This window comes from Plecotus auritus, assembly GCF_963455305.1.
Source record: "Plecotus auritus genome assembly, chromosome: 5".
NCBI lineage: Eukaryota > Metazoa > Chordata > Mammalia > Chiroptera > Vespertilionidae > Plecotus > Plecotus auritus.
This window is the reverse complement of record NC_137776.1, coordinates 57,311,952-57,338,241: the sequence shown is the minus strand read 5'-3', so window position 1 is coordinate 57,338,241 and position 26,290 is coordinate 57,311,952. Positions and strand designations below refer to the sequence as shown.

The following is a 26,290-nucleotide window of genomic DNA, read 5'->3' as shown; positions in this document are numbered from 1 at the left end:
ATGCAGCTGGAGCACTGCCTTTCTCCTTCTATCATGCTCTCCAAGAAATTTCTCAATGTGAGCAGCAGCTACCCACATTCAGGCGGATCTGAGCTTGTCTTGCACGATCATCCCATTATCTCGACGACTGACAACCTGGAGAGAAGTTCACCTTTGAAAAAAATTACCAGGGGGATGACGAATCAGTCAGATACAGACAATTTTCCTGACTCCAAGGACTCACCAGGGGACGTCCAGAGAAGTAAACTCTCTCCTGTCTTGGAGGGGGTCTCTGAGCTTCGTCACAGTTTCGATGGCTCTGCTGCAGATCGCTACCTCCTCTCTCAGTCTAGCCAGCCACAGTCTGCGGCCACTGCTCCCAGTGCCATGTTCCCGTACCCCGGCCAGCACGGACCCGCGCACCCCGCCTTCTCCATTGGCAGCCCCAGCCGCTACATGGCCCACCACCCAGTCATCACCAACGGAGCCTACAACAGCCTCCTGTCCAACTCCTCACCGCAGGGCTACCCCGCGGCCGGCTACCCCTACCCACAGCAGTACGGCCACTCCTACCAAGGAGCTCCGTTCTACCAGTTCTCCTCCACACAGCCCGGGCTTGTGCCCGGCAAAGCGCAGGTGTACCTGTGCAACAGGCCCCTTTGGCTGAAATTTCACCGGCACCAAACGGAGATGATCATCACCAAGCAGGGAAGGTAATGCTACATCCTCGGCTGCCACTACTCCTGGGGCGGCCGGGGGCAAGTTGTGACCGCCGCGGCTGCGATGATTTGGGATCGGGAGCGGAGTGGAAGGCGCTCGGGTGCTCCCTGGAGTTGGCTGGTTTTGGAAAAGGGGGAAGTGGAAGGTAGAACCACTGCGGTGATGTTGGGGGTGGGGGTGATCCCTCTCTAGAAAGGTGGTCGGAAAGGCAGTCAGTGGCCAGAGAAAGGCGAAAGCGAGGGAGAGACCGGGCCAGCGGCCGCGAGTGGGGAGGGACGCCCGGATGCACGACAGGTGGAAATGCGGGTCGCCAACCTTGCTCTCCACCTAGTCAGCGATACCTGCCGACCCCCCCACTCCAGCGCGCCGGCCGAACCCCCACCCCCGGACTTTGGCCGCGCTTCTTCCCTTCCCCACCACCCCTTTTCTAACCCAGCAAACGTTCGCTACCGACGCTGAGAACAAGTTTTGCTTTGCTTTCTGGCGCCTCGCTTCTTGCTTTTAATCTTTAACATTTATGTTTTCCTCCTTGTTTTCTCCCCCCCCCCTTAATTTAAATAGGCGCATGTTTCCTTTTTTAAGTTTTAACATTTCTGGTCTCGATCCCACGGCTCATTACAATATTTTTGTGGATGTGATTTTGGCGGATCCCAATCACTGGAGGTTTCAAGGAGGCAAATGGGTTCCTTGCGGCAAAGCGGACACCAATGTGCAAGGCAAGTCCCTCCAATTAACACGTTTTCCTGACACTTACTTAGGTGAGAATGATTAATTAAAGCCTTTGTGGACAGGCTCGGGCTACTTTTAAAACGGTCGGCCAATGACTTCTAAAAGGGAATGAGGGGGAGAGGGGGACAGACAGACTGAGCGGTGAGAAGGGGGAGGATTATCCAAAAGCTATTTTAATAGGATGCCCCGTTAATCGGAAGAAAGCGCGGCCTAAAAAGCCCCAGCTAATGGGCCTCTACGTGGAATGGAATAAGGTGTGTGTGTGTGTGTGTGTGTGTGTGTGTGTGTGTGTGTCCTACGCATTGAGGAGTTGGGACTGGGCAGTGCCCCGGGCATATGTAAACAACATATTTCTTTCTCTAGGAAATCGGGTCTATATGCATCCGGATTCCCCCAACACGGGGGCTCACTGGATGCGCCAAGAAATCTCTTTTGGAAAATTAAAACTTACAAACAACAAAGGAGCTTCAAACAACAACGGGCAGGTCAGTGGCTCAAGTGCTATTTCCTCTCTCTCTCTCTCTCTCTCTCTCTCTCTCTCTCTCTCTCTCACACACACACACACACACACACACACACACATTCGCCCCCTCAACATTCAGTTCATTAGTTAAATCAGCATGAAAAACTGAATGCATGTTTCTTTGCTTCATTAAAAAGACTTTTAAAATTCTATTTTCACCCCCCAAAATTAAATTAAATGATCTATAAAGTTGTTCTCCTCCGCCCCCCCCCCGCCCAATTTCCGAGTTCATGACCTAACCAAGTACAAATACTTGATTGATTTGAGAAGGAAACCCACAGGATCTGCAGATTTTGAAAATCTTTGTTTCTCGCTCAAGGAGGAAGGACTAGGAGAAGGGCCCTGAGGCTCGGGCGGTCGGGTGGGTTCTCCTCCGGTGCTCGGCGGCCCTTGCTCCCGGAGGAGCGCGGCTGGCCTGCTCCAGCTCGGCGAGACCCGAGGTCACCAGCCGGCGAGTCCCGAGGCCATTTAGCCCCGGGGCGGGCTCCTACCGGTCTCCGCGGCCCCGCGCACACCGCGTTAACGCGCCGCCCGGCGCTTCCCTTTCTCTCCGCGGGACAGATGGTGGTTTTGCAGTCCTTGCACAAGTACCAGCCCCGCCTGCATGTGGTGGAAGTGAACGAGGACGGCACGGAGGACACCAGCCAGCCCGGCCGCGTGCAGACGTTCACTTTCCCAGAAACCCAGTTCATCGCGGTCACCGCCTACCAGAACACGGATGTAAGGAGTGCTGGCTGGGGGCCCGGCGCGGGGCGGTGGCACCTGCTTCCCCTCGGCACCCGCCAACCCGGCTGGGCTGGGGCACCAACATCAGCAACAGCTGGCTCTGCTGAGCCTTTTAGACCAAGGCATAGGGGCCTGCTGCGCACCTCCCCTAAATACCTAGCCCGTGGAATTTACGTCTCTGTTGCGGGTCATCCGGGCCACCTTTGAGGTGCTCAGGAGTTCTAGGGCCCCTGAAATGTTTTATTTAGTTCTCAAACTAGAACAAATTTAAATATGCTTTTTAAAAAAAGCCCCCCTTCCTTTAGAAAACAAGCAGATTTTACCCTGCATTTTATTCTTGGCAATCTGTGGCATTACCTAATATATATATCAGAACTGATGGCTGAAATAAACAAACACCACTTTTGGGGGAGCAAAAGAACATACTAATTCATATATGTAAAAACTACAATAAATTAAATTTGGGCTATGGAATGAATTTTCTAGCTCTTGACTTCTTCAGCATTTGCAAGTTTGCAAAAACCAAAACTGATTTTAAGATGCAACTTGTATGTTTGGTTGTGACTCAGAAGCAACCAACTTTTAAAAATATGGTGGAACATTTAAAATAGGCAATTTTGGTGATTAATTCAAGTACCCCTTCGAGACATTTTGTCTGAGTAAGTGCATTATGTGTAACAAGCATTTTTAAAAATATGCATTTGAACCAATTTAGAGCACATAGGAGAGCTAATTGAAAGCAGTGCTTTAGTTTTGAGCATCATTAATTTAAAGATGTTCCTCATAACTTTCATGGTAACTCCCCTCCCCTTTTCAATCCATGCCCTCAACTTTTTCAGTTTAGGAAAACCTTACTATTTGATGAAATCCTGGGCCTTAAGCCCCTATAAAAAGTGGCAGATGATATATTCTCAAATACCCAATCCTCCTGTATGGAAGGTGAGATCATATTAATCTTTTTTTTTTTTCTCTTTCCCAGATTACACAACTGAAAATAGACCACAACCCCTTTGCAAAAGGATTTCGGGATAATTATGATACGTAAGTAATTTTGCTCCTTTCTTCTCAAACAGTTGTGGAATTGGGCTTTAGGTCAAAGGTGGATTGTTATGTACAAGGTTTTTGGAAGCTGGAATGTGTGAAGACAAGGTTGTTTTCCAGGTTCTCCCTCTCCCTTTTGTCGGGACTTCCTTTCTCTCTGGCTTAGTACTTCAGCAGTTTTGGTCAAAGGTTTGCTCCACCTATTTTTAGCTTCCTTATAAATTACAAAGTTGTTGGGGGCCCCGGAGACTGGCTGGCTGGCAGGAGAAGCTGCCCTGGTCCCCGGGTGCGGGAGTTGTATGTGGTGCTGCAGATGCTCAGCTCAGACTGTCTGTGTCTGAAACCTCCCGATTCTGCCTGAAAGTGCATGTGGCTCTGGCAGTTGTTACAGTCTCCTTGGCATATGTGACTTTTATTTACCCATTTCCAAGTTTTGTGTAATAGCTTTTCCTGTGCAAATTTACTATGGACTGAATAAAAATGTGCACCCACCATAGGCAAATTCATGAGCAGAGCCACTATAAAGCCATTTCAGGCTTTGGGAAGGAACTGGGTGCTGTTGCTGTGTATTATTTATAAGCTTTGAGAGAAAAATATTTCCTCTTACGTGTGTTTTAATGAAAAGTGTTGGTTCCCTTTTCTCCAAGCCTCCCTTACCTATCTCCATTTCTTTTCTGCCAACATGCTGTCCTCTGGGGCAACAGCAGGTGTATACAGTGCTTTCTGTGCATGTTCTAGCATTCTTGCTCAGAGTCCTGGTATAGTGCCTAAGAGTTCAGATAGTGTTCTATAGCAAAATCTAATCTAGATTGCGGGGATCCCCATGCCTTTACCTGACCATAAAAGGGAAGGGTAAATAAATTTTAATTTCACGGCTTGCATTAAGTGCCTGGGATAGAGCTACAAAATTGAAGATGTATTTGACTAGAAATAGATTAAATTTATAGAGAAAGAGACAAGTGGCTGCTTCTATTCCATCTCCAGGTAGATACCAACATTCTTTTCTGATATTTTTTATAACAAATTGTGCATCCTTGAAAATTAGTTCAAAGGAAGCAAGCTTCACCTATGATTACCTAGAATAAAAACTTGGCTACTCTAGTCTTCCCAGTCTAAAAAGGTGGACCCGGCACAGTGGAAAGTGTGTGGCCCAGGAGACCAGAGATATTGGTGTCTGTACTAGGGGGGTCTTGTAGATTTTGAGCTTTTAATTCTGTTGTGAACATCTGTTCCAAAGCATTTATTTTGCACAAATCAATTCAGTAATCCCGAGTGCGTTGGGACCTGGATGGGCATCTAAACTGTGTCTTTTGCAGACTGTTTTTTTTTTTCTTTTAAAATATTGAGGTGGTAAACAGGAAAGACATTTACACCTTGCTGGTTATGTTCCCTTTCTGCCTCCTTCTATGTCTCTTATTTGAAACTGGACTGAAATTTCAGGAGGGAAATTTTGTGCAATAAGCAAAATAGACCTGAGCAGCTGCAGAGCAGCCTCACCTGCCCCTCCTCTGGCTGACTTCAGTTAGGAAAACCAGTGCCCTGTGATTGGTAAATCACCATGTATTTTTCACAAAAGGCTTCTTTACCTATACGAATAGACACTTTAGCTTTTTAGGGGTTCATGACATCTCCCTTTCCACTGTTCTGTTGGTTATTTGGGCATCACCAACTCCTGGAGAAACAGGGAGAGCAGTAAGAATTCAGGGGGACTAGCAGGATGCTTGGCCACTCACCAGGGAATCTCCTCCCCAAAGGCTTAAGGTCTGACAAAAATGAGGCTCTCTTTCAAAACAGTCTGCTGATTAAATATTAAAACATTTAAGTGTGAGCTAAATAAAAAGAGAGGCATGTGTGTATGTGTCTGAAAAAACTCTTCTACCAATCTTGATCCAATCTCTGGTTCCCTCTTAATTCTAATGGGATTTTCTAGGCCCAGGGTCTAGAGTTAATATTTTGATTATTTTATCTAAGGTGATTCCCAGTAACACAATTACTGTCTGGGCAATTACCTATAGGGCAAGTTATTCAACTTCCCCTGGCCTCAGTTTTTTCATCTGTAAAGTGGGGGTAATGATGGTACCTAACTCCAAGGATTATTGTGATAGTTAAATAAATCACCATTTGTACAGTCCTAGACAACAGTGCCTGGCACCTGGTCAAGTTGTATAAGGGTTAGCTATTGTTAGTGGGAGATTTCTTGGAGGAAGTGGACAACTGTCCTCTAAGAGTTTGCCCCAAAGTACTTAAAAAAAACCCCCAAAACCAATAGGGAATCCAAAGCTGGGCAGAGAAGGCCAGAGTAAAGAATACTTTTTCTTTGTAAAAGAATTGATTGATTGATTGTTGACTTTGTTTCCAAGTAGTCATTCTTGTTTGTACCGGTAGAGGTGGGGGCTAAGGGGTCACACACGGGAAACCAGACAGTCAGTACTGTGGAGGCCTCCAGCAGTCAGCCTCGGCCTCAGGCGGCTGGTGGAGGCCAGTTTTTCATGACTGGTACTGGGACGGCCAGCAGGTGTGTCAATAGGAAGGAAGCGGGTTTAAAAGGGCGGAGGAGTGGGTCCCTTGCTTAGAAATTTGGTTCAGAAACTCTCTCCGCAGAGGAAAGCCACTGGGCAAACAGCACCTTAGTCCCTGGGCTAACCTGCCCCAATGTGTGCAGGTATTGGAGATGTGGGGTGGGAATCCGCTGCTGTGCTCCCCTTGGTCCCCTGCACACTTGGCGAGGGTGAGAGCAGGGGACAAGAAAAGCCTTCCTCTCGATTGGAATTATTTTGGGGCAAATTGCTCCCTTTTTAATTCCACGATTTATTTTGGAGAGCATACAGGTCTGTGACCTTTTGTCTCCATCCTGGATGGCAAGTGTCAGATGGAGAGTGCGGGGCTGGGCGAAACGTGGTGTCCTTTCCTTCTGTCCCCCGAAGGGACCTCTGCGCCACCCCCGGTTCTCTCTCTTTCCTTCCCTCGTAGGATCTACACTGGCTGCGACATGGACCGCCTGACCCCCTCACCCAACGACTCCCCGCGCTCGCAGATCGTGCCCGGAGCCCGCTACGCCATGGCCGGCTCCTTCCTGCAGGACCAGTTCGTAAGCAACTACGCCAAGGCCCGCTTCCACCCGGGCGCGGGCGCGGGCCCCGGGCCAGGCACGGACCGCAGCGTGCCGCACACCAACGGGCTGCTGTCGCCACAGCAGGCCGAGGACCCGGGCGCGCCGTCGCCGCAGCGCTGGTTCGTGACGCCGGCCAACAACCGGCTGGACTTCGCCGCCTCGGCCTACGACACAGCCACGGACTTCGCGGGCAACGCGGCCACGCTGCTCTCGTACGCGGCGGCCGGCGTGAAGGCGCTGCCCCTGCAGGCGGCCAGCTGCACGGGCCGCCCGCTCGGCTACTACGCCGACCCGTCGGGCTGGGGCGCGCGCAGCCCCCCGCAGTACTGCGGCGCGAAGTCGGGCTCCGTGCTGCCCTGCTGGCCCAACAGCGCCGCGGCCGCCGCGCGCATGGCCGGCGCCAACCCCTACCTGGGCGAGGAGGCCGAGGGCCTGGCGGCCGAGCGCTCGCCGCTGCCGCCCGGCGCCGCCGAGGACGCCAAACCCAAGGACCTGTCCGACTCCAGCTGGATCGAGACGCCCTCCTCCATCAAATCCATCGACTCGAGCGACTCGGGGATTTACGAGCAGGCCAAGCGGAGGCGGATCTCGCCCGCCGACACGCCGGTGTCCGAGAGCTCGTCGCCGCTCAAGAGCGAGGTGCTGGCCCAGCGGGACTGCGAGAAGAACTGCGCCAAGGACCTGGGCAGCTACTACGGCTTCTACTCGCACAGCTAGGCCGGCCCTGCCCGCCCGGCCCCCCGCCCCCGGCGGCCCGGGCCCCGCCAGCCCCTCACAGCTCTTCCCAGCTCCTCCTCCCAGCCCCACCTTGCGCACCCCCTCATTTCATTTGACCCTCGATTACCGTCTGCAGCGAATGTGACTTTAACCTGTTTTTGCACAGCAGTTTCTGCAGTTAGCGCACCGACCTTCAACTTCGCTGTAAACCGTTTGGTTTTCCTACTTCCTCTCCTTCTGTGAAGTTATACTCCACACACTTCTCCTCCCACCCCCCTCGTCTTTTTCTCGCCCCGTCCTTCTAGTTCTTGTAATGAAACTCTTCACCTTTGGGAGACCTGGGGCAGCCAGTCAGGCAGCAGCGATTCCGACCCGTCCGTCTCGGCCTCCCCATTAACCATAGGATGTTGACTCTAGAACCTGGATCCACCCAGCGCGTCCTTTCTTATCCCCGAATGGATGGATGGATGGATGGTAGGGATGTTAATACTTTTAGTGGAACAAAGCCTGTGAAATGATTGTATATAGTGTTAATTTACTGTAATGAATGGCTAGTTTTTATTCTCATCGTCAAGGCACAAAACCAGTTCCTGCTTAACCTTTTCATTCATGCCTTTGCCTTTTTCTCCACCCACCTCTTCCCCTTTATTTTTTTTTTGAGAGATAATGAACAATATTCTAAGAGGCTCTGGAAACCTGAAATACTTGATAGATGTAATGATGAGTTTCTCACTTCTCCTCAATCCATTGCATGAAATAATTGCTCTGTGCCCTAATGCACTCAAGTAGCTACGGAGAACCCGACCAGACACCTGCGAAGGACAGGTGTCTGTTCCTAGCCAAGTCGATTAAGTGGCATGAAGCCTGCAAAGCAAAGTTCACTGGAATTGTATGTTCCCCCCTCCTTCCTTCTAAATAGAATAGCTCAACATAGCAATATTATTTTGCCTTATTTGTTTTTCCCCGAAGTGCCAAATTCATTACTGGTCTGTGCAGGTGCCAAATACGCTGACAAACTGTTTCTGAATATCTTTTCAGCCCCCCTCCACCTTTATATGCTGTAAATCTTTGTAATGATGATTCCCCTAATAATATAGATGACTGAATTGTTGGTAACTATAGTGTAGTCTAGTGAAGATGAATTGTGAGTTGTATATTTTACCGCATTTTAGTTTTGAAAATGATTCCCCCACTGCCTAGAAACAGCTGCAATTTGACTTTCTTGGGAAAACACTAGCATTAATGCAAGTAAGACTGATTTTCCCCCCTCTAAGTCTTGTTATATTTGATAAGAAACATTTATCCCCCTGGAAATAGATTAGTAGGATTTCTAATGTTGTGTAGCAAACCTATACTTTTTTGTATTTTAAAATTAATGTGAAATATGCATCATACACAATATTCAATCTAGATTCCAGTCCATGGGGGGATTTTTCCTAATAGGAATTCAGGGTCTAAACGTGTGTATACTTTGGCTCTCCTGTAAATCTAATGTTGTGATTTTTATATTTGTTTCGTTTTGTCTGTGAACTGAATAATTTATACAAGTACACACTCCATTGAGAAATGTTTTGTTTTTTGCTCGTTTGTATCGTCTGTGTACAACAAGTAAAATAAATCTGGTGAAACACTATGGTGTTTGAAAGCAGTTTACAGTTTGAGAATAATTTAATTATTATAGGCAGTAACTTTTAAGGGTTAAGGAAGAATGACCTGTCCCCACTCCAGTATGGGGCAGTGTATTTAATGGGAACCACCTCCCATTCCCCTCTTAAATTTGTTTTATAGCATGGCCAGTGAATCCCTTTTTCTTCTTATTTGCAGTTACTTAGCTCTCTGGGTCATTTCACTTTGCTGCACTTTGTTGGAAATAATCCAAGCAGGAAAACGGAGGGTCTTTAATAAGGAGTTAACAATTTCTTTAAATTTTACAAAGTAAGGCGTGAGGCTTTGAGTAAGAGTAGGATGTAATTTAAGTGCATGTCAAATTAGGCTGTTGACCGCAGCTTTAGGCAGAAGTCGAAAATTGTCTTTAAATACGAGGCCTTGGACGCCAGTGGCGAATCTGTAAATGCAAACACAGAATGGCCTACATTTCTTTAATGGATGGTTTGGGGGTTGGAGAGGGGTGACCAACTTGTGAAAGGTCAAGTTTTTTAACCAGGGAACTTAAAACTTGATTTGGGACGTATTTGGGGGCACTGCTCCATCCTTTCTATAGTGGAATCCATGCCCAAGCCAGATCCCCATCCCTGGAGAACAAATGCAGAAATGTAGATATTCCAGCTGGGGGAGAGGGTCGCTGCGACTTAGTCAAGAGGTCCGCAGAGCTCTGCCTTTACCTCGGGGAGAAGCGGTTTTTGTACTTTGTCTCCAGAGGAAGGAGATCCAGGAAAGAGGTGGAAAGTGGTTCAATATTCTTGCTTAGTCTGGGCCAGTTTCAGGTTACAGGACTAAATTTACCTTCACCTAGAGACTGTCCTGTCTCACTTTTACTATTTGTCATGCAAAGAGGCTTCAAAGTTCCAATGGAAATGAAAATTAGAGTGGGGAGCGAAACCGATTTGTCTTCCCTGGACAGTTTCGCCACTAGACGGCGTTCCGCGGAGTGCTGTCTGCTAGCTAGAAACGCGACGACTGATTTTCCTTTGTGCTTTTCTCCCTGCCCACACCTAGGAACTAAACAGGAGGACGAAAAGTATAAAGCATGGTGCTTGGGTAGTGAGTGAGGCCGGGCAGTGTATTCTTGTAATCCCCCACTGGGGCTGCAATCCTGCGACCTCGGGCCCAGGGGGGTCCAGGGGGCGCACGTGCGGCGGGGAGGGCTCTGGGCCCAGGCCCGAGCGCGTGGAGCGCGTGGGATCCGCAGCGCGGCCCGGCCCGCCTTCCCCGGACCACAGGCACCACGAGCAAAGGAGTCGGTGTGCTGTGCGCAAGGGAAGCTCTCAGAAGCCGAGCATAGATTTCACAGGAACGTAGTGACTTGTCCTTGAAGGACGCACTTGAGCTGCTATTAGGAAGCACTTGAAAAATGAGGGAGGTCGTTTCCCTGTCAGCTCTGCCACCATCTGCTGTGCGCCCTGAGTCAGCACGAGGTAAATTTGCAGCTTCGCGCTCCTCTCGGAGGCAGTGTGCTTGCTGGTCCCTTTCAAGCATGGTCATACGTCTTTCTCTCCGCTTCCAAGAAGTCTTGGGTGACTAGTGAAGCGACACTGTCCATGTATCTGCGAGGCTGCTGCTGCGCCCACGCGATCCGAGTTTGGATTGGGATTCGGAGTTTGGCTGTGGGAGGGCCGCTGGGGATCAGTACGCGCCCGGGTTAGATTTCGGGTTGCCTTTCCATCTCCGTGAGGGTAGGGGTCAGAGTGAGGACGGAGAGGGATGGCGTCTCCTCTCCGTTATCTGCAGAGTTTCCCAGTTTTCAAAAGTAGCGTATTTTCAAAAAAGAGGAAGGCAAAAGAAAGGGACGCGCGGCTAGCACTCTATTCTGGCTCAGCCTTCCCGCTACTCCCAGTCCGCGCCATCTTAACTCACTTCCAGCCGCCCGCTGGAGGCCGAGCGCGCAGGGGCAGGTGCCGCCCCGGCCGAGGGTGCTGGCCTAACCCGGTTCTTAACCTGCGAGCGGGCGCCGCGGTCGTTGTACACCGGGGGCGGGAGCCGAGCGCCCTGCGGTCTGGGATGCGGCCCGGGCGGCAGGTCGGTCCTGCTCCTGCGGGCGAGGCCGCAGCGTGGCCCGGCCCAGCGCCGTCGGGGCGCACTGGGTCCCGGGTCGGCGGGCAAGGGCGTCCGCAGCGGATCAGCCGTTCCCAAGCTGCCGAGCCAGGGCCGAGGCCACCTGGCTTCGCGTTGAGCGCGCGGGCGACTGCGCTTGGCGTTCAGGCCGTGCGTGCAGCCTGGACTCCAGGTTAGGGGTCTAGACAGGGAATTCGGGCCGGGGTCCAGGCGGCGGGTCTAGACCGCGAGCCCAGGCCCAGGCCCTAGTCCAGGTCCGGAGTCCAGGCCGCTCTAGGCCCGCGGAGCCGAGTGGAGCCAGGCCCTAGGCCTTGGCTCTGGCCGCAGAGCGCGACCTTCTTGCAGGGAGGCGCGCCGGGCTCGGGACTAGGGCTGAGGGTGTGAAAGCCGGCTGGGCCTCGCAGAAATGTACCCAACTGTTTGTTTCAAAATTCTAGTTGTTTCTGTCTCTTTAGCACCGACTTACATCACCCGAGCACTTACAATGCAGTCACTTAGGATCTATAGAGAACTTTCTGAACCCCGTTACCTCCTGCAGTTAAATTATCTTATAAATCCTACTGCGAAAACGCACCGTGATCCGCCTTCTTTTGTGATGTTAAGCATTTTCTCTTTTTGGCACTGAAGCTTTCAAGGATGTTCTGCTTTCTGCTTAGGGTGCAGGCCAGGAACAAAGGCCTTGTTGAATACAGGCCATTTATCTTAACAGGAGAATGAAAAATATCTATAGCGATATTAGGGCAACGAGTTTGTGGTCGTAGGTGACTTATAAAATGCTCAGCCTGTCCTCAGGGGCAGCATCTTTTTCTTGTGTATATCATTATATCGTGTAGGCACGTTAGCCATGGGGATAGGAAAACACAGATTTATGATCCTGTGTGAAAACAAACCAGTCTAGATTCCCCTAGAGGAAACAGCAACAATTATTATTTTTAGACAAACTTACTTATGAAGAAGTTAGCAACTTTAAATACTAGTGATACACATTCAGTTTTCAAAATATTTAACTTACTCTGGTATTATGTGGGCAACTGCTTTATAAATTTTACTATTTGAAAGAGTAAATTTTTGATTCTTAATAAATGTGCTTGAAAAAAAGAAAGTACATTTTTGGTCTAGCATCAGTGAAATCAATCTTTTAAGCACATTGAATGTATATGACTTATTGAAGTTATGATCTGAGGGCAAGGTTTACTTTTGGGCAGTCATATCTTCTTTTGCCAGAACAACAAGGTAAAGTAAGAGTCAGGGAAGACAGGGACAAAGTAGGCAAGTTTTAAGGCATTATATAGGGTTTAATTCGGTGGCTTTGAGATTTGTGTATCTTCCTGGTTCCTGTCTCCAGGTTGTAAGTCAGGCTGCAACATATTTAAAAATATATTCACTTGAAAGAAAACCCCACTGCTTTCACAATAAAGTAAACTTGATGGTGTATAAGACGCAGGTCTCATCTGAGCTGATTATATCCGCCTTGCATGTATTTTACACCCACAGTATGGTTTGCGGTGGTGTGCAAGGCACGGCGTGAAAAATTTGATTTGAATAGTTCCATTAAAGCAATGAAAAAATGAAACCATGGCTTAATAGGCTTTCTAGTGATAGCTCCCCCTCTTACTATGCTAACTCTGAAATAAATATGTAATCTAGTATTAGGAACATGGCATTTAGAAGACCCTTGCTGGTAATATTTAATTTAATAAACACACTAACTGTGACATTCTTAATGCAATGAAGCTTGTACCACAAGCTGATTCTTTCAGGTAGTTTGACCTATTACTTATCACTAGATTCCTTATAAACATAACCTGTGATTTATAACTTGAATTTTATATTAAAATTATTTTGGCTTTCAACTCTGCATGACATGGCACTCCCTTTATATACAAAGCATTTACATTTAGGTGTCTTGGCACACCTTCTATGAAGAGGAAGAGGGAATTTAAGAGAAGAGAGTATCCCTAGGGATAGGCCTCTGGTCATTTTAGCCAATATAGTTACTTTGTTCCAATACCAGTAGGAAAAATAGAACTTAACTTTAAGTTTTGGGGCAAGAGTTATATGTATTTAGTATACCCTGAGTGGCCAGATTATTATGATCTCTGAACACATACACACACACACACACACACACACACACACAAATATATATATATATATATATATATATATATATATATATATATATATATATGAGGCTCGGTGCATGAATTCATGTATGGGTGGGGTCTGGCCAGCCTGGCCAGAGGGAGGGGACATGGGCAGTTGGCCAGCCTGCCTGCTGGTCAAACTCCTGGTCGAGGGGACAATTTGCATATTAGCCTTTTATTATATAGGATATACACTGAGTGGCCAGATTATTATGCATTCAGATATCATAATAATCTGGCCACTCAGTGTATATGTTTATGTATATATAAAATATGTTTATATATAACATTTTATATATACATATATATGATTATACTAAATTTTTATATATGTATTTTTAATCTGTTTTTATTGATTTCAGAGAGGAAGAGAGAGGGAGAGAGAGATGGAAACATCAATGATGAGAGAGAATCATTGATTGGCAGCCTCCTGCACACCTCCTACTGGGACCCAGCCCGAAATTCTGGGCATGTGCCTTGACAGGGAATGGAACCCTGATCTCCTGGTTCAAAGGTCGACGCTCAAAGTTTTAAGGAGTGGCAAGTTAATTGAACTTGCTAATTGAACAAAATAAATACTGCTTATATTAGGTTTCATGCTCATATTAGGTTTATTTAGGTTTTGGTTTAGTACATATCTTCATGTTAGCAGAAATATCCTGTATGGGGAAAAGCCTTTTCATTGTAATCTTAATTCAGGTTCCTAGAAATAGAAAAAGTCAACAATGTTCTCAAAGCACAGGATCTTCCTTGCTTACATTTCAACTTTTCCAAGATGTATTTGTCTTTTATTTTGTCATTCCTTGTATGAAAGGGAAGGCATTTTTCAATCTTAGGATAATTCAGAAGCAATTTTTTGGTTCTCAGTTAATTCAGTTTCATCTTAAAAGTTCAAATTTAGCAAAGCACATGTTCCCTTGTTCATGCCAAGTGTGATAAAAACTAGTCAAAAAATAAAACCATTGCAAACAAGTAGAGCACTGCATGCACTTCACTGCATGTTGTACAGGCCACAGCCCTTCTAGGTCTGATGCCATTGCCTGCTGGGCTGCCACTTGTGGGCACAAGTAAGTGCCTTTGAAAGTTGATGGAAGGCACTACTGTTTTGGATATGTGTTTGCGTTGAGTATATGTTGTAAGTATACTCTTTGAATAGTGACATGCACACCGTGGACGTTCAGACATTTGCCGTCTTCTGTCAATAAGAAGTTATTCTCTTTAGGCGCTAGGAGATGGATGTGTTCTCTCTGCATTAGGAGGTATTTCCTTTGACTATATCTAAAGACATGCATTAGCAGCCAAAACCGGTTTGGCTCAGTGGATAGAGCGTCGGCCTGCGGACTGAAGGGTCCCGGGTTCGATTCCGGTCAAGGGCATGTACATTGGTTGCGGGCACATCCCCAGTGGGAGGTGTGCAGGAGGCAGCTGATCAATGTTTCTCTCTCATTGATGTTTCTAGCTCTCTATCCCTCTCCCTTCCTCTCTGTAAAATATCAATAAAATATATTTAAAAAAAAAAAATAAAGACATGCATTAGCAAAAGCATCTCTCCCTTTTTGTCAAATTTATAGGCTTCTTTGTGGAATTACAACCTTCTTAATAGTCTAATCTTGGTATTAACAATACTAAGCTACCATATATATAAAGTTTAACTTGAACTTCGAGGAATAAAATATGCATACATGTTGTATAGATTCAGTTTAGGCCATCTGCCACCAACAGTGTCATTTTTATGATAACTTTTCAGTTACATAGATTTTTATTAATTTGATGTCTTGCTCAGTTGGGAATTTACTAAAGGCCAAACCATTATTTCTAATTAAAAAAGGTTTCAAAGGTGTTTAGCACTTTTATAATCTGATGTGTTTTTTAATTAAAAATTTATAATTTTGGATATATTTTTACCAAATAATAGCAGTGTTTACTACCCAGCACCTACCTTTGAGGAAACAGAAGCTCTAATGAGGACATCCTTTCACAGTTTACTTTCCATTGAATGCTTCATATTTTGTTCACATGAAATCATTCTTTCCCCTACGTTTCTTAATTTGCAGTATATTTAAAAAATTTGACTGTGTTCTAAATCATCCTTAGAGCTCACTCACCTTTGGGATTCACCCTCTTAATTTATGCTCACATTCTGCTTTGTTCCTGTGGAGAAAGTCAAAGAAACATACTGACTTCCCCCTCAACAAATTTGTTCTTTCCTCCTCCAGCTCTGCTGTCTCCCTGACATTATGCCCTTGTTGACTCTCTTGCAAACAACTTAAAAAAAAAAAAAAAAACAGAAAAAAAAACTTAACCATTTTCCTCATGCTACCTTCCTGAACCTGAGTCTTTATAAGATCTGTGCCTGATTCATCAGTTTTGTTTATACCAAGTCAGAATTTTTATGCTTTCCCCAATAGCAACTGTAAAGTTTTCAGGACAAACCTCAGATACAATGTGTTTTGTTTAAACTCTCCCACATGGCTTTTTAAAAGTATTATGTGCCTTTCCCTATATACTTCTATAATCACTTCATCTCTTAACATTTACTTTATTCTGTTATCTTTTTTTTGCATTTGTGAAAGAACAACTTATTAAATATTTTGTCTCTTATTGGTATTTCTGTTTTCTTCTCTACCCATAACATCCTTAGCTTTGTGAGGCACTCCATTTATCCCTGCTCTTTTGTACTTAGGCCCATCTATCAATGCTTTCTTTGATCCTTTTCAATTCAGCTTCCTCATTTGCACAGACATCAAAATCTTTCTTACCACATTTACCAGTGGGTTCTTAACTAAATGTAATGGCCTTATTACAGACTAATCATTATTCTCTTAGGTATTTAGAATCACAATTAGCCCTTTGCATGATTCAGAATCATGGATTCTGCAACTTCTTCACTTTTCCTTTCTTCTTCCAGCTTTTCTTTCATGGGTTTCTCTGCTTGTTTATTTATTTATAAAGTTTATAGCTTGCTAAAGATTGCTTTTCATGGGTTGTATTTTCATATACCTTTCCTCCGAAAGCTTGCTAGACATGTGTTATGGAAGAATGGGGTGAGAGAAAAATCTGGTACTAGTTTTTCAAAATATATTTTTATTGATTTTAGAGAGGAAGGGAGAGAGCTAGAGAGATAGAAACATCAATGATGAGAGAGAATCACTGATCGGCTGCCTGCTGCACATCCCCTACTGGAAGGGATCGAGCCGAAACCCGGGCATGTCCCCCCCCCCCTCCCCCCCCCCCCGCCCTGCCAGAATCGAACCTGGGATCCTTTAGTCCACAGGCTGATGCTCTATCCACTGAACCAAGCCGGCTAGGGCTGGTACTAGTTTTCTTAATATATTCCTCTACTCGTTGCCTAACAACCTTTCCCAACTTGATGATTTTTTATTTCTTCTTTTAAAACATATTTTTATTTATTTCAGAGAGGAAGGGAGAGGAAGAGAAAGGTAGAAACGGTAAGGATGAGAGAGAATCATTGATCGGCTGCCTCCTGCATGCCCCCAACTGGGGATAGAGCCCACAACCTAGGCATGTGCCCTGCTGGGGAATGGGATTGTGACCTCCTGGTTCAAGGGTGGATGCTCAGCCACTGAACCACACTGGCTGGGCCGGTTTCTTATTTCTTCTAGCCTGATACATTTTATTTGACATGCTGGGTTGTTCTATGTCCTTCCTTGAACCATTTGATACCAATTCATGTTCTCCTTACCCTTAAGTTTAACATAATGAAGTTTAAAACGAACTTTTAAAAACTTAATTTTTCTTAGTTAATATTTATTTAATGCCTTAAGGAGATTGCAATATGAAATATACATGCCAACACCATTAAGAAGAAAGGATATTTTTAATGGCTATACAAATGTGTGCACTGTATCTTATTAATGATATCACTATAAGCCCTTTCTCTATACAGCTACAAAAAATAAAGTAGTGAACTTAAGAGATTCAGGCCTCACATACCATGAAAAACAGTTCTCTTGCGTCACCACTTCTTTGGGAAACTCTTTGTTCTTGAGCTTAAAGTTACATAGATGTTTTTCATTTTAGAGACTTTCTCTTTTTTTTACTTAAGTTACACAGATTTTAAATTTCATTTTCAATTTTTTTTTTATCTACAATAATCTTTCAAAATATAAATATGTGTGTGTGTGTGTGTGTGTGTGTGTGTGTGTGTGTATAACACCATGATGAGATGCAGAACAAGAACATAAAGTCAATAAAAGTGAATGGGGGTGGGGGAGCCCTAACTGGTTTGGCTCAGTGGATAGAGCGTCGGCCTGCGAGCTGAAGGGTCGCAGGTTCGATTCCGGTCAAGGGCATGTACCTTGGTTGCGGGCACATCCCCAGTAGGAGGTGTGCAGGAGGCAGCTGATCGATGTTTCTCTATCATAGATGTTTCTAACTCTCTATTCCTCTCCCTTCCTTTCTGTAAAAAATCAATAAAGAATATTAAAAAAAAAGAAAAAAAAGTAAATGGGGAATTTTGAAACTCCTTGAATTCTGCTGCCCTAGGTACTGCTGCGATTGTGTGCTGTTTGAGGACCTCCTATTGGAGCCTGAAGAAATAGCCTTTTAACAATTTCTTATCTAGGAAAACAATTCTCTACTTTAGAGTACTAGAATCAAGAGTCTTTAAGTTAATCACTTAATTTGCACACAATATAATTTCCATTTGAGTAAGAAGTTGGTGAAAATGCCACCATGTCAAAGAAACGTTTATGTAATAAACTGAAAATTTGTAGTTGGTGCCATGGCTATTTAGTATGTAATATACCTGCCTTAAATTTGTTTTGAAAATACAAGTCTCAAAGGAACCTGACTCCCAAGGTATAGAAGAAAACACTGGACACAAACAAGACACTTTACGTTTATGATTTTCAATGTCCTCATTTTAAAAATGAAATTATAATCAAATCTTTCAAGTACCTTCCAGCTTTAAAGAGCTTTGTGTTTTTTTGTGGACCTCTGCCTTTCTGTGCGGTTTGAATTCACATGTTCTGAGCTAGGGTGGAACAACCTCTAGAGCAGTGGCTTTCAAAATTTCTAACTGATACTCACAGTAATAAATATATACACATACACACACAAAGGCTTCACAAAATATTTACCTCATGCGATACACTCTGATAGTTTTCTCATACATTGAAAAGAAAATTCTGGTTATGATCTAGTAAGTTTATTTCATGATTCTCTGATGGACAGTGACTCAGAGTTTGAAAAACATTGTCAGAGTGCTACTGTTAATTTGACCAGGCTAGAGTGGCCTTAGTTTCCCCTTATATCTCTACATGTTGATATTTCTCTTCTAGAATGGCAGAATATACAGCGAATCACTTCTTATTTAGCACTTCAATGTATGGTATAAAGATTGAGAGACTGTTCTTTACAATGTTCTTTCTGTTGTGATCTGTAAGTTCTCTTTCTTTGAGATTGCTCTGCTTTATTTCAGACGATCTTATTTTTTTCAGATGTTTCAGACATTTCTCTCTCTGTCATGCACATATACATACTTTAAGCATATTGATTTACTGAAGTCAGGTCACTTCCAGTCTTGGGCATAAACTCACCCGTATTTGCATGAACTGGTTCTTTGGATGAACTGCCTGTCTCCCCTTTTTGACACTAAGGCCCAGCTGGATGGAGGGAAGAGGATAGCAGATCCTTTAGGTTCATGGCTTCACATTAGCATCATCAAGGGAGCTTTTAAAGATTCTGTTGCCCATATTCACACCCCATGCCAAATAATCAGAATGGGAATGTCTGGTGGTGAGAGCCAGGTGTCAGTGCTTTTTGAAGATTTCTAGGTGACTCCAACGTGCATCAAAGCTGTGACCCACTCCTCTAGGTTTTTTTGTTTGTTTTTATAATGAAAGAAAAGACAGAGTGTTTTTTTTTTTTTTTTAAGTTTAACCATTATTAACCCTGGTGACAAACTAACTCTGGTAATGACAACTTCCTTAAAAGTAAATACATAGATTCAAAAATAACTAATTTCAAGTGACCTTATTTTTTTTTTTAAACACTGTGACAGAATGGTCATGTTTTAGAACAGAGAGCTTATCCCACTGACTCTGAGAAAAGCAACCTGAAGGACATTGTCTTCTCACTTTCTTGTATAAGAAGTATCTGTACTCCTCCCTCCAGCTTATCACGATTAAAACGTGATGATTAGTGCCGTTTCTGGAAACTGTACAGTCATCCATAAGGTAGCCTTTATCGGGGTAGACTGAAGTTGGAAGGTCCTTGGAAGTATTGCATACTTGACATCTGATGTCATTCTCAAAAGAATAAATGCCAGAGTACCCAGAATAGTCCTAAACCTTGGAACAAACACAGAATTCTAGGGTGGGAAGTCAGAATAGCAATGCCAGACTCATATCATATGTCAACGTGGTTATGGAGGGATTACCTCCAAAATGTGTCAGATGAAAAAGTTTCTTCCCCTTAATACAGGCCAGATATAAGCAGCTTACTTACCCAGATAGCTTCATAGTCCATGGCAGCCTCCCAAGGCATTCATTTTTAAGTGGTTGCATCCAATTGAGTCATGATTTGAACATCACCCAGAAAACTGAGTCACAAGTTAATTTACATATTTGAGAAGGTGTTGTATTCAGTATATTGCAATAGAAATATCGTAGAAATTCTGTGATTTTGTTTCGTTCAGATTCACATTCCACTTGAGTGTGGAGTTATTATTTTTTATTATTATTCCTAGGAATAAGTAGAAGATAAGATGAAATGAAATCTGTGTATTTGTTGAGAAATATCATTTAGAATATGAAAACTCACCAGCTCTATGACTCAAAACAGACTTAAAAGTCAAAAGATTAAAAGGAACCCTGGCTGGTGTGGCTCAGTTAGGTTGAGTGCTGTCTTGTGTGTGCATGGAGAGGTCACTGGTTCAGTTCTCTCAGGGCATATGTCCAGGTTGCAGATTCGATGGGAGTGTGCCTATTGATGTTTCTCTCTCTCCCCCTCTCCCTTTCTATCTCTCTAAAGTTAACAAAAATGTATTTTAAAAAAAAGATTAAAAGGAAAAAGATTGGTTAAATATATTTTGGGATTTGCTAAGCTTAAACTAGTATTAAAGTCCTAGAGTTTTTGTTATGTATAAACAATTCAGTTTGTCCAATCTTTAGAAATATGCAGGTACTGGGATTTAAAAATAAGAGAGAACCAACAAGAAGTTGAACCAACAAGAAGTTGAAGTTATTGACTCTACTTATTTTTTACACTGCCTACTACCTAATTCTATAAATGCAATATTTAATCTGTGTGGGAATTAAGTATTTATTAATGTTCAAGAAACTAGGCAGTCATCTGACCATGGCTTATTATAGCTCATTCCTAAATTTAGAAGTGTTCCCATATTGAAAAATGGTACCGAGAATAGGGAACAAATGCACAGTTTTCAGTTTACTCCTTGTTTTGCAATATATATACACACACCACACACACACACACACACTAGTATTAAATATATTTTATTGATTTCAGAGAAAGAGAGAAATAGAAACATCAATGATGAGAATTATTGATCGGCTGCTTCCTGCATGCCCCCCACTGGGGATGGAGCCCACAACCCGGGCATGTGCCCTTGACCGGAATCAAACCCGAGACCCTTCAGTCCCCAGGCCGATGCTTTATCCACTGAGCCAAACCAGCCAGGGCAGACTTGGATATTTTTGAAATTATATTTTATTTTCCTAATCATATGAATTGACCCTTTTAAGAGAGTTGAATAAGATTGTGTTAGAATTTTTTGAGCTCTCCAATTTATTTGTATAAATTATACTTTTTGTCCAATTAACATACTTTCTAGAAATGATATATAGTCAATGAAAAAAAATTCAGACGTTTCCTATTTCTGAATTATCTGTGTACATTGCTTCTTACTTGCTTCCATCTGCCAATCTTTTGATTACTTTTACTCTTTATTTTTACTAGATAACAAAAAAGCAAAGTTTCTGGTAAAAATGAAATCTGTTTATCAGTGAATATAATTTGGCAAGAAGGAGGATACAAATATTTCTAAAGTGAAATCTTCAGACTAATGGATTTTATTTATCCTTGCTCTTTTTTCATCCTTAAACTACAATTAAATGAAAGGTTTTAGTTTATTTTTATTACAAACTGAAGAAACATTTTAATATTCATTTCATAGAAATCCTGGTGAATACGTACCTACCAGGTGAACTTTATAGGATAGGAATACCTGAGGCAAAGCTCAGGATTTCTCTGCTATTATTTCGAAAGCTTCCCTGACAGATCTCCAAACTGGCTGTTTGACTGCTTCTCTTTTTCCCTGTGGATTGCTGGTTGAGAGCAGAGTAATAGTGGACAGTGGAATGCCCCCATTTCAGGTCTCTGTTTAGGGTTATTGTAATTTAGATGAATCTCCTTTCTCTCCTTTTACTACTGTTGGCATTCACAGTTTTGAGAAATGAAAAGTAGCTTTTTTTGTCCTGGCCGGTGTGGCTCAGTGGGTTAGAGCACTGTCCCCTGCACTGAAGGGTCAAGGGAAGGTGATTACACCTAACTGAGGGGATCCTGGAATACTTTATGGATGTGGTACTTGTTGAGCCTGGACTTGCAGAAGTCCAGGAGCTGGGAAGGTGTTTGGACAGGGGAAGAAAGTCATAAGCAAAGTCTAAGAGGTAGAAACCAGAGGGTAATAGGTAATAGTTTTGATGCTTGGGAAGTCCAATGGGTAGAGGAGATAGTAGGAAGGTAAGTTTAGAAAGGATGGGTGAAATATAATGGAACACTGAGTTTTAAGATAAACTGGGCATCTGATTAAATGGAAATAACTCAACTTGATTAAATTTAATTGACTTTTACTATGAATTCTATTAGAAGAAACCATGTGTACTGTTGTGCAACATATATTTTCATTTAACAATAATTTTAGGCTGTATTTCTAATTGTACATGTTGATCTCATTCTTTTTAAACATCTTTACTATTAACATATGGATCAACTATACCTAATTTAATTTGTCCTTACTGATGTACATGCAGTTATTTTTAGGCTTGTGCATTGTAAAAATGCTACCTTGTACTTGTGTTAGATAGCTATTGGATAAGTTCCAAAAAGTGGAATTTCTGGGCTAAAGGCTGTATCAATTTACAGTTACTCCATAAGTATATGAGAATTTTTTTCCACACCCTCTCACCAGTTCCAACTATATCAGTCTTGACATAATTAAAAATTTGATCATATTGATGAAATTAAAAATTGGCATCTAAAATAGGAAGGTATTGCCCTACCCAGTTTGGCTCAGTGGATAGAGCATTGGCCTGTGGATTGAAGGGTCCCAGGTTCGATTCTGGTCAAGGGCACGTGCTTGGGTTGCGGGCTTGATCTCCTGTGTGGGGCGTGCAAGAAGCAGCCGATCAGTGATTCTCTTTCATCATTGATGTTTCTATCTCTGTTTCCCTCTCCCTTCCTCTCTGAAATCAATAAAAATATATTTAAAAAATTAAATAAAATAGGAAGGTATTCATTAACTAGAAACATATAATATTAGAGGATGTGTAATCCTGGGGTAAGAAATAGTGTGACAGTATATAGAAAATGTATGGGAATAATATTACATGCCTTTCTAGATTGTTAGTTTTATTTAAAGATTTGGGAGGACTACAGGTTATTTTCATTTTAAAACAAGTTGAAAATTTTGAAGGTAAAAATGTAGAATATATATAATTTCTTTTTAATTAATAAAAACAAATATTTATTCTATTTCATTATTAAATAATGTGTATGACAACTCTTTGCATATTGGGAAGTGCTATACAAATTTTATTGCAGTGTTAACTACACCTATTATAAGACATAAATCTCTCTTCATTGCTCAGCCACACCATCGATATATAAGAAAAAGGAATAAGAAAATGTTCATTTATTCAAATGTTTTGATAGAATTATCACAAATACATATCAAAAAGCATCATGGAGTAGAATTTAGTTAATACCCACTTCTCTTTCTTTTTCAGTTTCAGGTGGTAAGAAAACTATTACATTGCCTTAAGTAAATTAAATTTGTTTTTTTATACTTATTGCTTTTAATTTTAAAAAAGGCCACTTATTTTATTTTATTTTTCAATTACAGTTGACATATAATATTATATTAATTTCAGATATACAACATGGTGATTAGACATTTACATAACTATAAAGTCATTACCCCAATAGGTCTAGTACCCACTATTTCTGAAACCAAACGTAGTTATTACAGTGTTACTGACTGTATTCCCTATGCTATACTTTACATCCACATGACTGTTTTTATAACTGGCAATTTGTACATCCCTTCACCAAAAGATTGCTTTTTAAAATTTGCTGTGGCAAATAATTTTTTTATAGTTACCACATAATCTACACTGCAGTCTTGACTGTAGATTTATAGTCACCACATAATTGACACGACACTGTTCACTGGTGGATGAACTGAAGGGAACAGAGGCTAATTCATTTTTAAGATAATACATTCAATACAAAGAAGCATTAGCAAAAGATCATGACGCTCCAGTCTCTCTGAGGTTCCCAACAGGATGATGTCTTCATTCTTTAAAATATTTGAACAACACAACTCTTTTTCAAAATGCAATGATATGCAAAAAATAAAACATGTAAATGTGGAGGTGCTGTGTTGAAGCAAGGTGCTTATGGTCACCAAGCCTCTCTCCCTCAATTCCTCCAATGACAACTGAGGTGGCCCAACAATATCTAGGTTGTTGGGAACACAGTGCAGGAACAATACTCTCCTAGGCATTTTGGTGTCCCTGCTTTTTAGGAGACACCAGGTGAACACTGCCAGATTGCTCAATGGATTATTCCATAGGTTTTAGGTTCTAAGTTTCTTGGCTGAAGTAGATCTTTGACTTCATTTTTCATATTGTTTACTAATTTCCATGAGCTGGGTAAGTATAAGAGAAAATTATACTATCTCTGTGACCCTCAAAGAACTTTCCTGTTGTGATTCATTAATCCTTTCTCTATGGATTTCTTTTAAAACATGAGTCTTCAGGGATATTTTATACCTAGGTTAGATGCTTTGGGGTCTGCTCCTGAATTCTAGGATCTCCTAAACTGAAATAGTTTTCTGGTGGAAAAGATAAAAAGGGACTCGTTCACTTTTATGATAATATTCTCTGTTATAATAATCATATGTTTCTAAGGTATGCTTGAAGTTGTCCCAGAGTCTTCTTACATTATCTTCAACTTTTTGGATTTTTTTTTTTGCTTTTTGCTTTTTCAGTTGAGTGTTTTTTGCTTCTTTGTATTTCAATTCTTTGACTTGATTCTTGTGTTCCTCTATTCTGTTTCTGGGTCTCTGTATAATATTTTTTATTTCAGTCAGTGTATGTTTAATTTCTAGTTGGTCCTTTTTCATATCTTCGAGGGTCTCGTTATATTTATCGGCCTTTTCTAGGATATTCTTAAAAAGTCTTATAACCGTGGTTTTGAATTCTATATCCAGTCGTTTGTTTTCCTCCATTTCTTTCGTTTGTGATCTGATTCTTTGACCCCGCATTTTCACTGATTCCCTGAGTTGGTAAGGTAGATATTTGTGCTAGGTTTCCAATATGGCCCAGTGGGTCTGCTTCCCCAGTTAACCTGAGGTGGACACTCTTGGTGCACCCCTTTGTGGACTGTGTGTACAGCCTTGTTGTAATTAAGTCTTTATTGTTGTTGGTATCACTGGGAAGAATTGACCTCCGGGTCAGTTGGCTGTAAGGATCAGCTGTGTCTATGCTGGGAGAAGCCCGGTGCTGGAGACAGCCCTATAGGATTAGACTTGCTAAATTGCAATAGCCTCTGTGCTCAGCTTGGATGGGGTGGAGCCTCAGTCTTGGCTTCCTGTCAGCCCCGCCCCTGCGCGCACGTGCGCTTTCAGTCCTCCGCCTTCCCCAGCTCGAGTCTCCGCCTGAGAGTCCAGACTCCCCCCACAAGAGCGTGGGTCCCCAGGGGCTCGCCTGGAACCGGGGTTCACTGCAGTCAGAACTGGGGCACAGTGCCGTCAGGAGCCTCTGACTCCCCTCCACCAGGGAAAGCCTGTGGCAACCCCCGCAGCCTTTGTGCGCACCGGTGTGCGCGCGCGTGTGTACTTTCAGTCCTCCGCCTTCCCCGGCTCCCGAGTCTCCGCCCGAGAGTCCAGACTCCCCCCACAAGAGCGTGGGTCCCCAGGGGCTCGCCTGGAACCGGGGTTCACTGCAGTCAGAACTGGGGCACAGTGCCGTCAGGAGCCTCTGACTCCCCTCCACCAGGGAAAGCCTGTGGCAACCCCCGCAGCCTTTGTGCGCACCGGCGTGCGCGCGCGTGTGTACTTTCAGTCCTCCGCCTTCCCCGGCTCCCGAGTCTCCGCCCGAGAGTCCAGACTCCCCCCACAAGAGCGTGGGTCCCCAGGGGTTCGCCCGGAACTGGGGTTCAGTGCAGTCAGAACTGGGGTTCAGTGCCGTCGGAGGCTTCCTTCCCCCTTCCGCCAGAGGAAGTCAGCCAGGCTCTCAGCCGCCCTTCCTCTCTGCGCGCACAAAGCCCCTTTGCCGTACCTCCAATTCTCTGTGAGCTTTTCTCCTTCCTTCTAGTTGTAGAATTTTCACTCAGCCTGCTTTCCTGTGGTTCTGGATGGTGTCTGTTCTGTCTTTTAGTTGTAGTTTTGAAATTGTTGTGCGAGGCAGCAGTTTAGGTGTTTACCTATGCCGCCATCTTGGTTTCTCCTCTAAGGTATGTTAAATAAGCTTTGATGACTGATGCATTGATTCACTCTAAAGGTAGATTTACTCCAGAAATTCTGCCTTAAATTTTGCATTATAATAATACCACCTTTTAGTCAACATGCTGCAGATAGGTCTGGCCACATAGCAG

General features: G+C 43.5%; 1 protein-coding gene across 1 annotated transcript; it reads left to right on the top strand.

Moving 5' to 3' along the window:
• TBR1 (T-box brain transcription factor 1) lies at nucleotides 1–7,547 on the top strand (the record flags this gene model as incomplete). Its single annotated transcript, XM_080671465.1, has 6 exons — nucleotides 1–692; nucleotides 1,261–1,415; nucleotides 1,792–1,913; nucleotides 2,513–2,671; nucleotides 3,657–3,718; nucleotides 6,689–7,547. The coding sequence occupies 6 exons, from the start codon at nucleotides 1–3 to the stop codon at nucleotides 7,545–7,547; spliced, it is 2,049 nt and encodes a 682-aa protein (XP_080527591.1).
• Nucleotides 7,548–26,290: the final 18,743 nt, after the last annotated feature.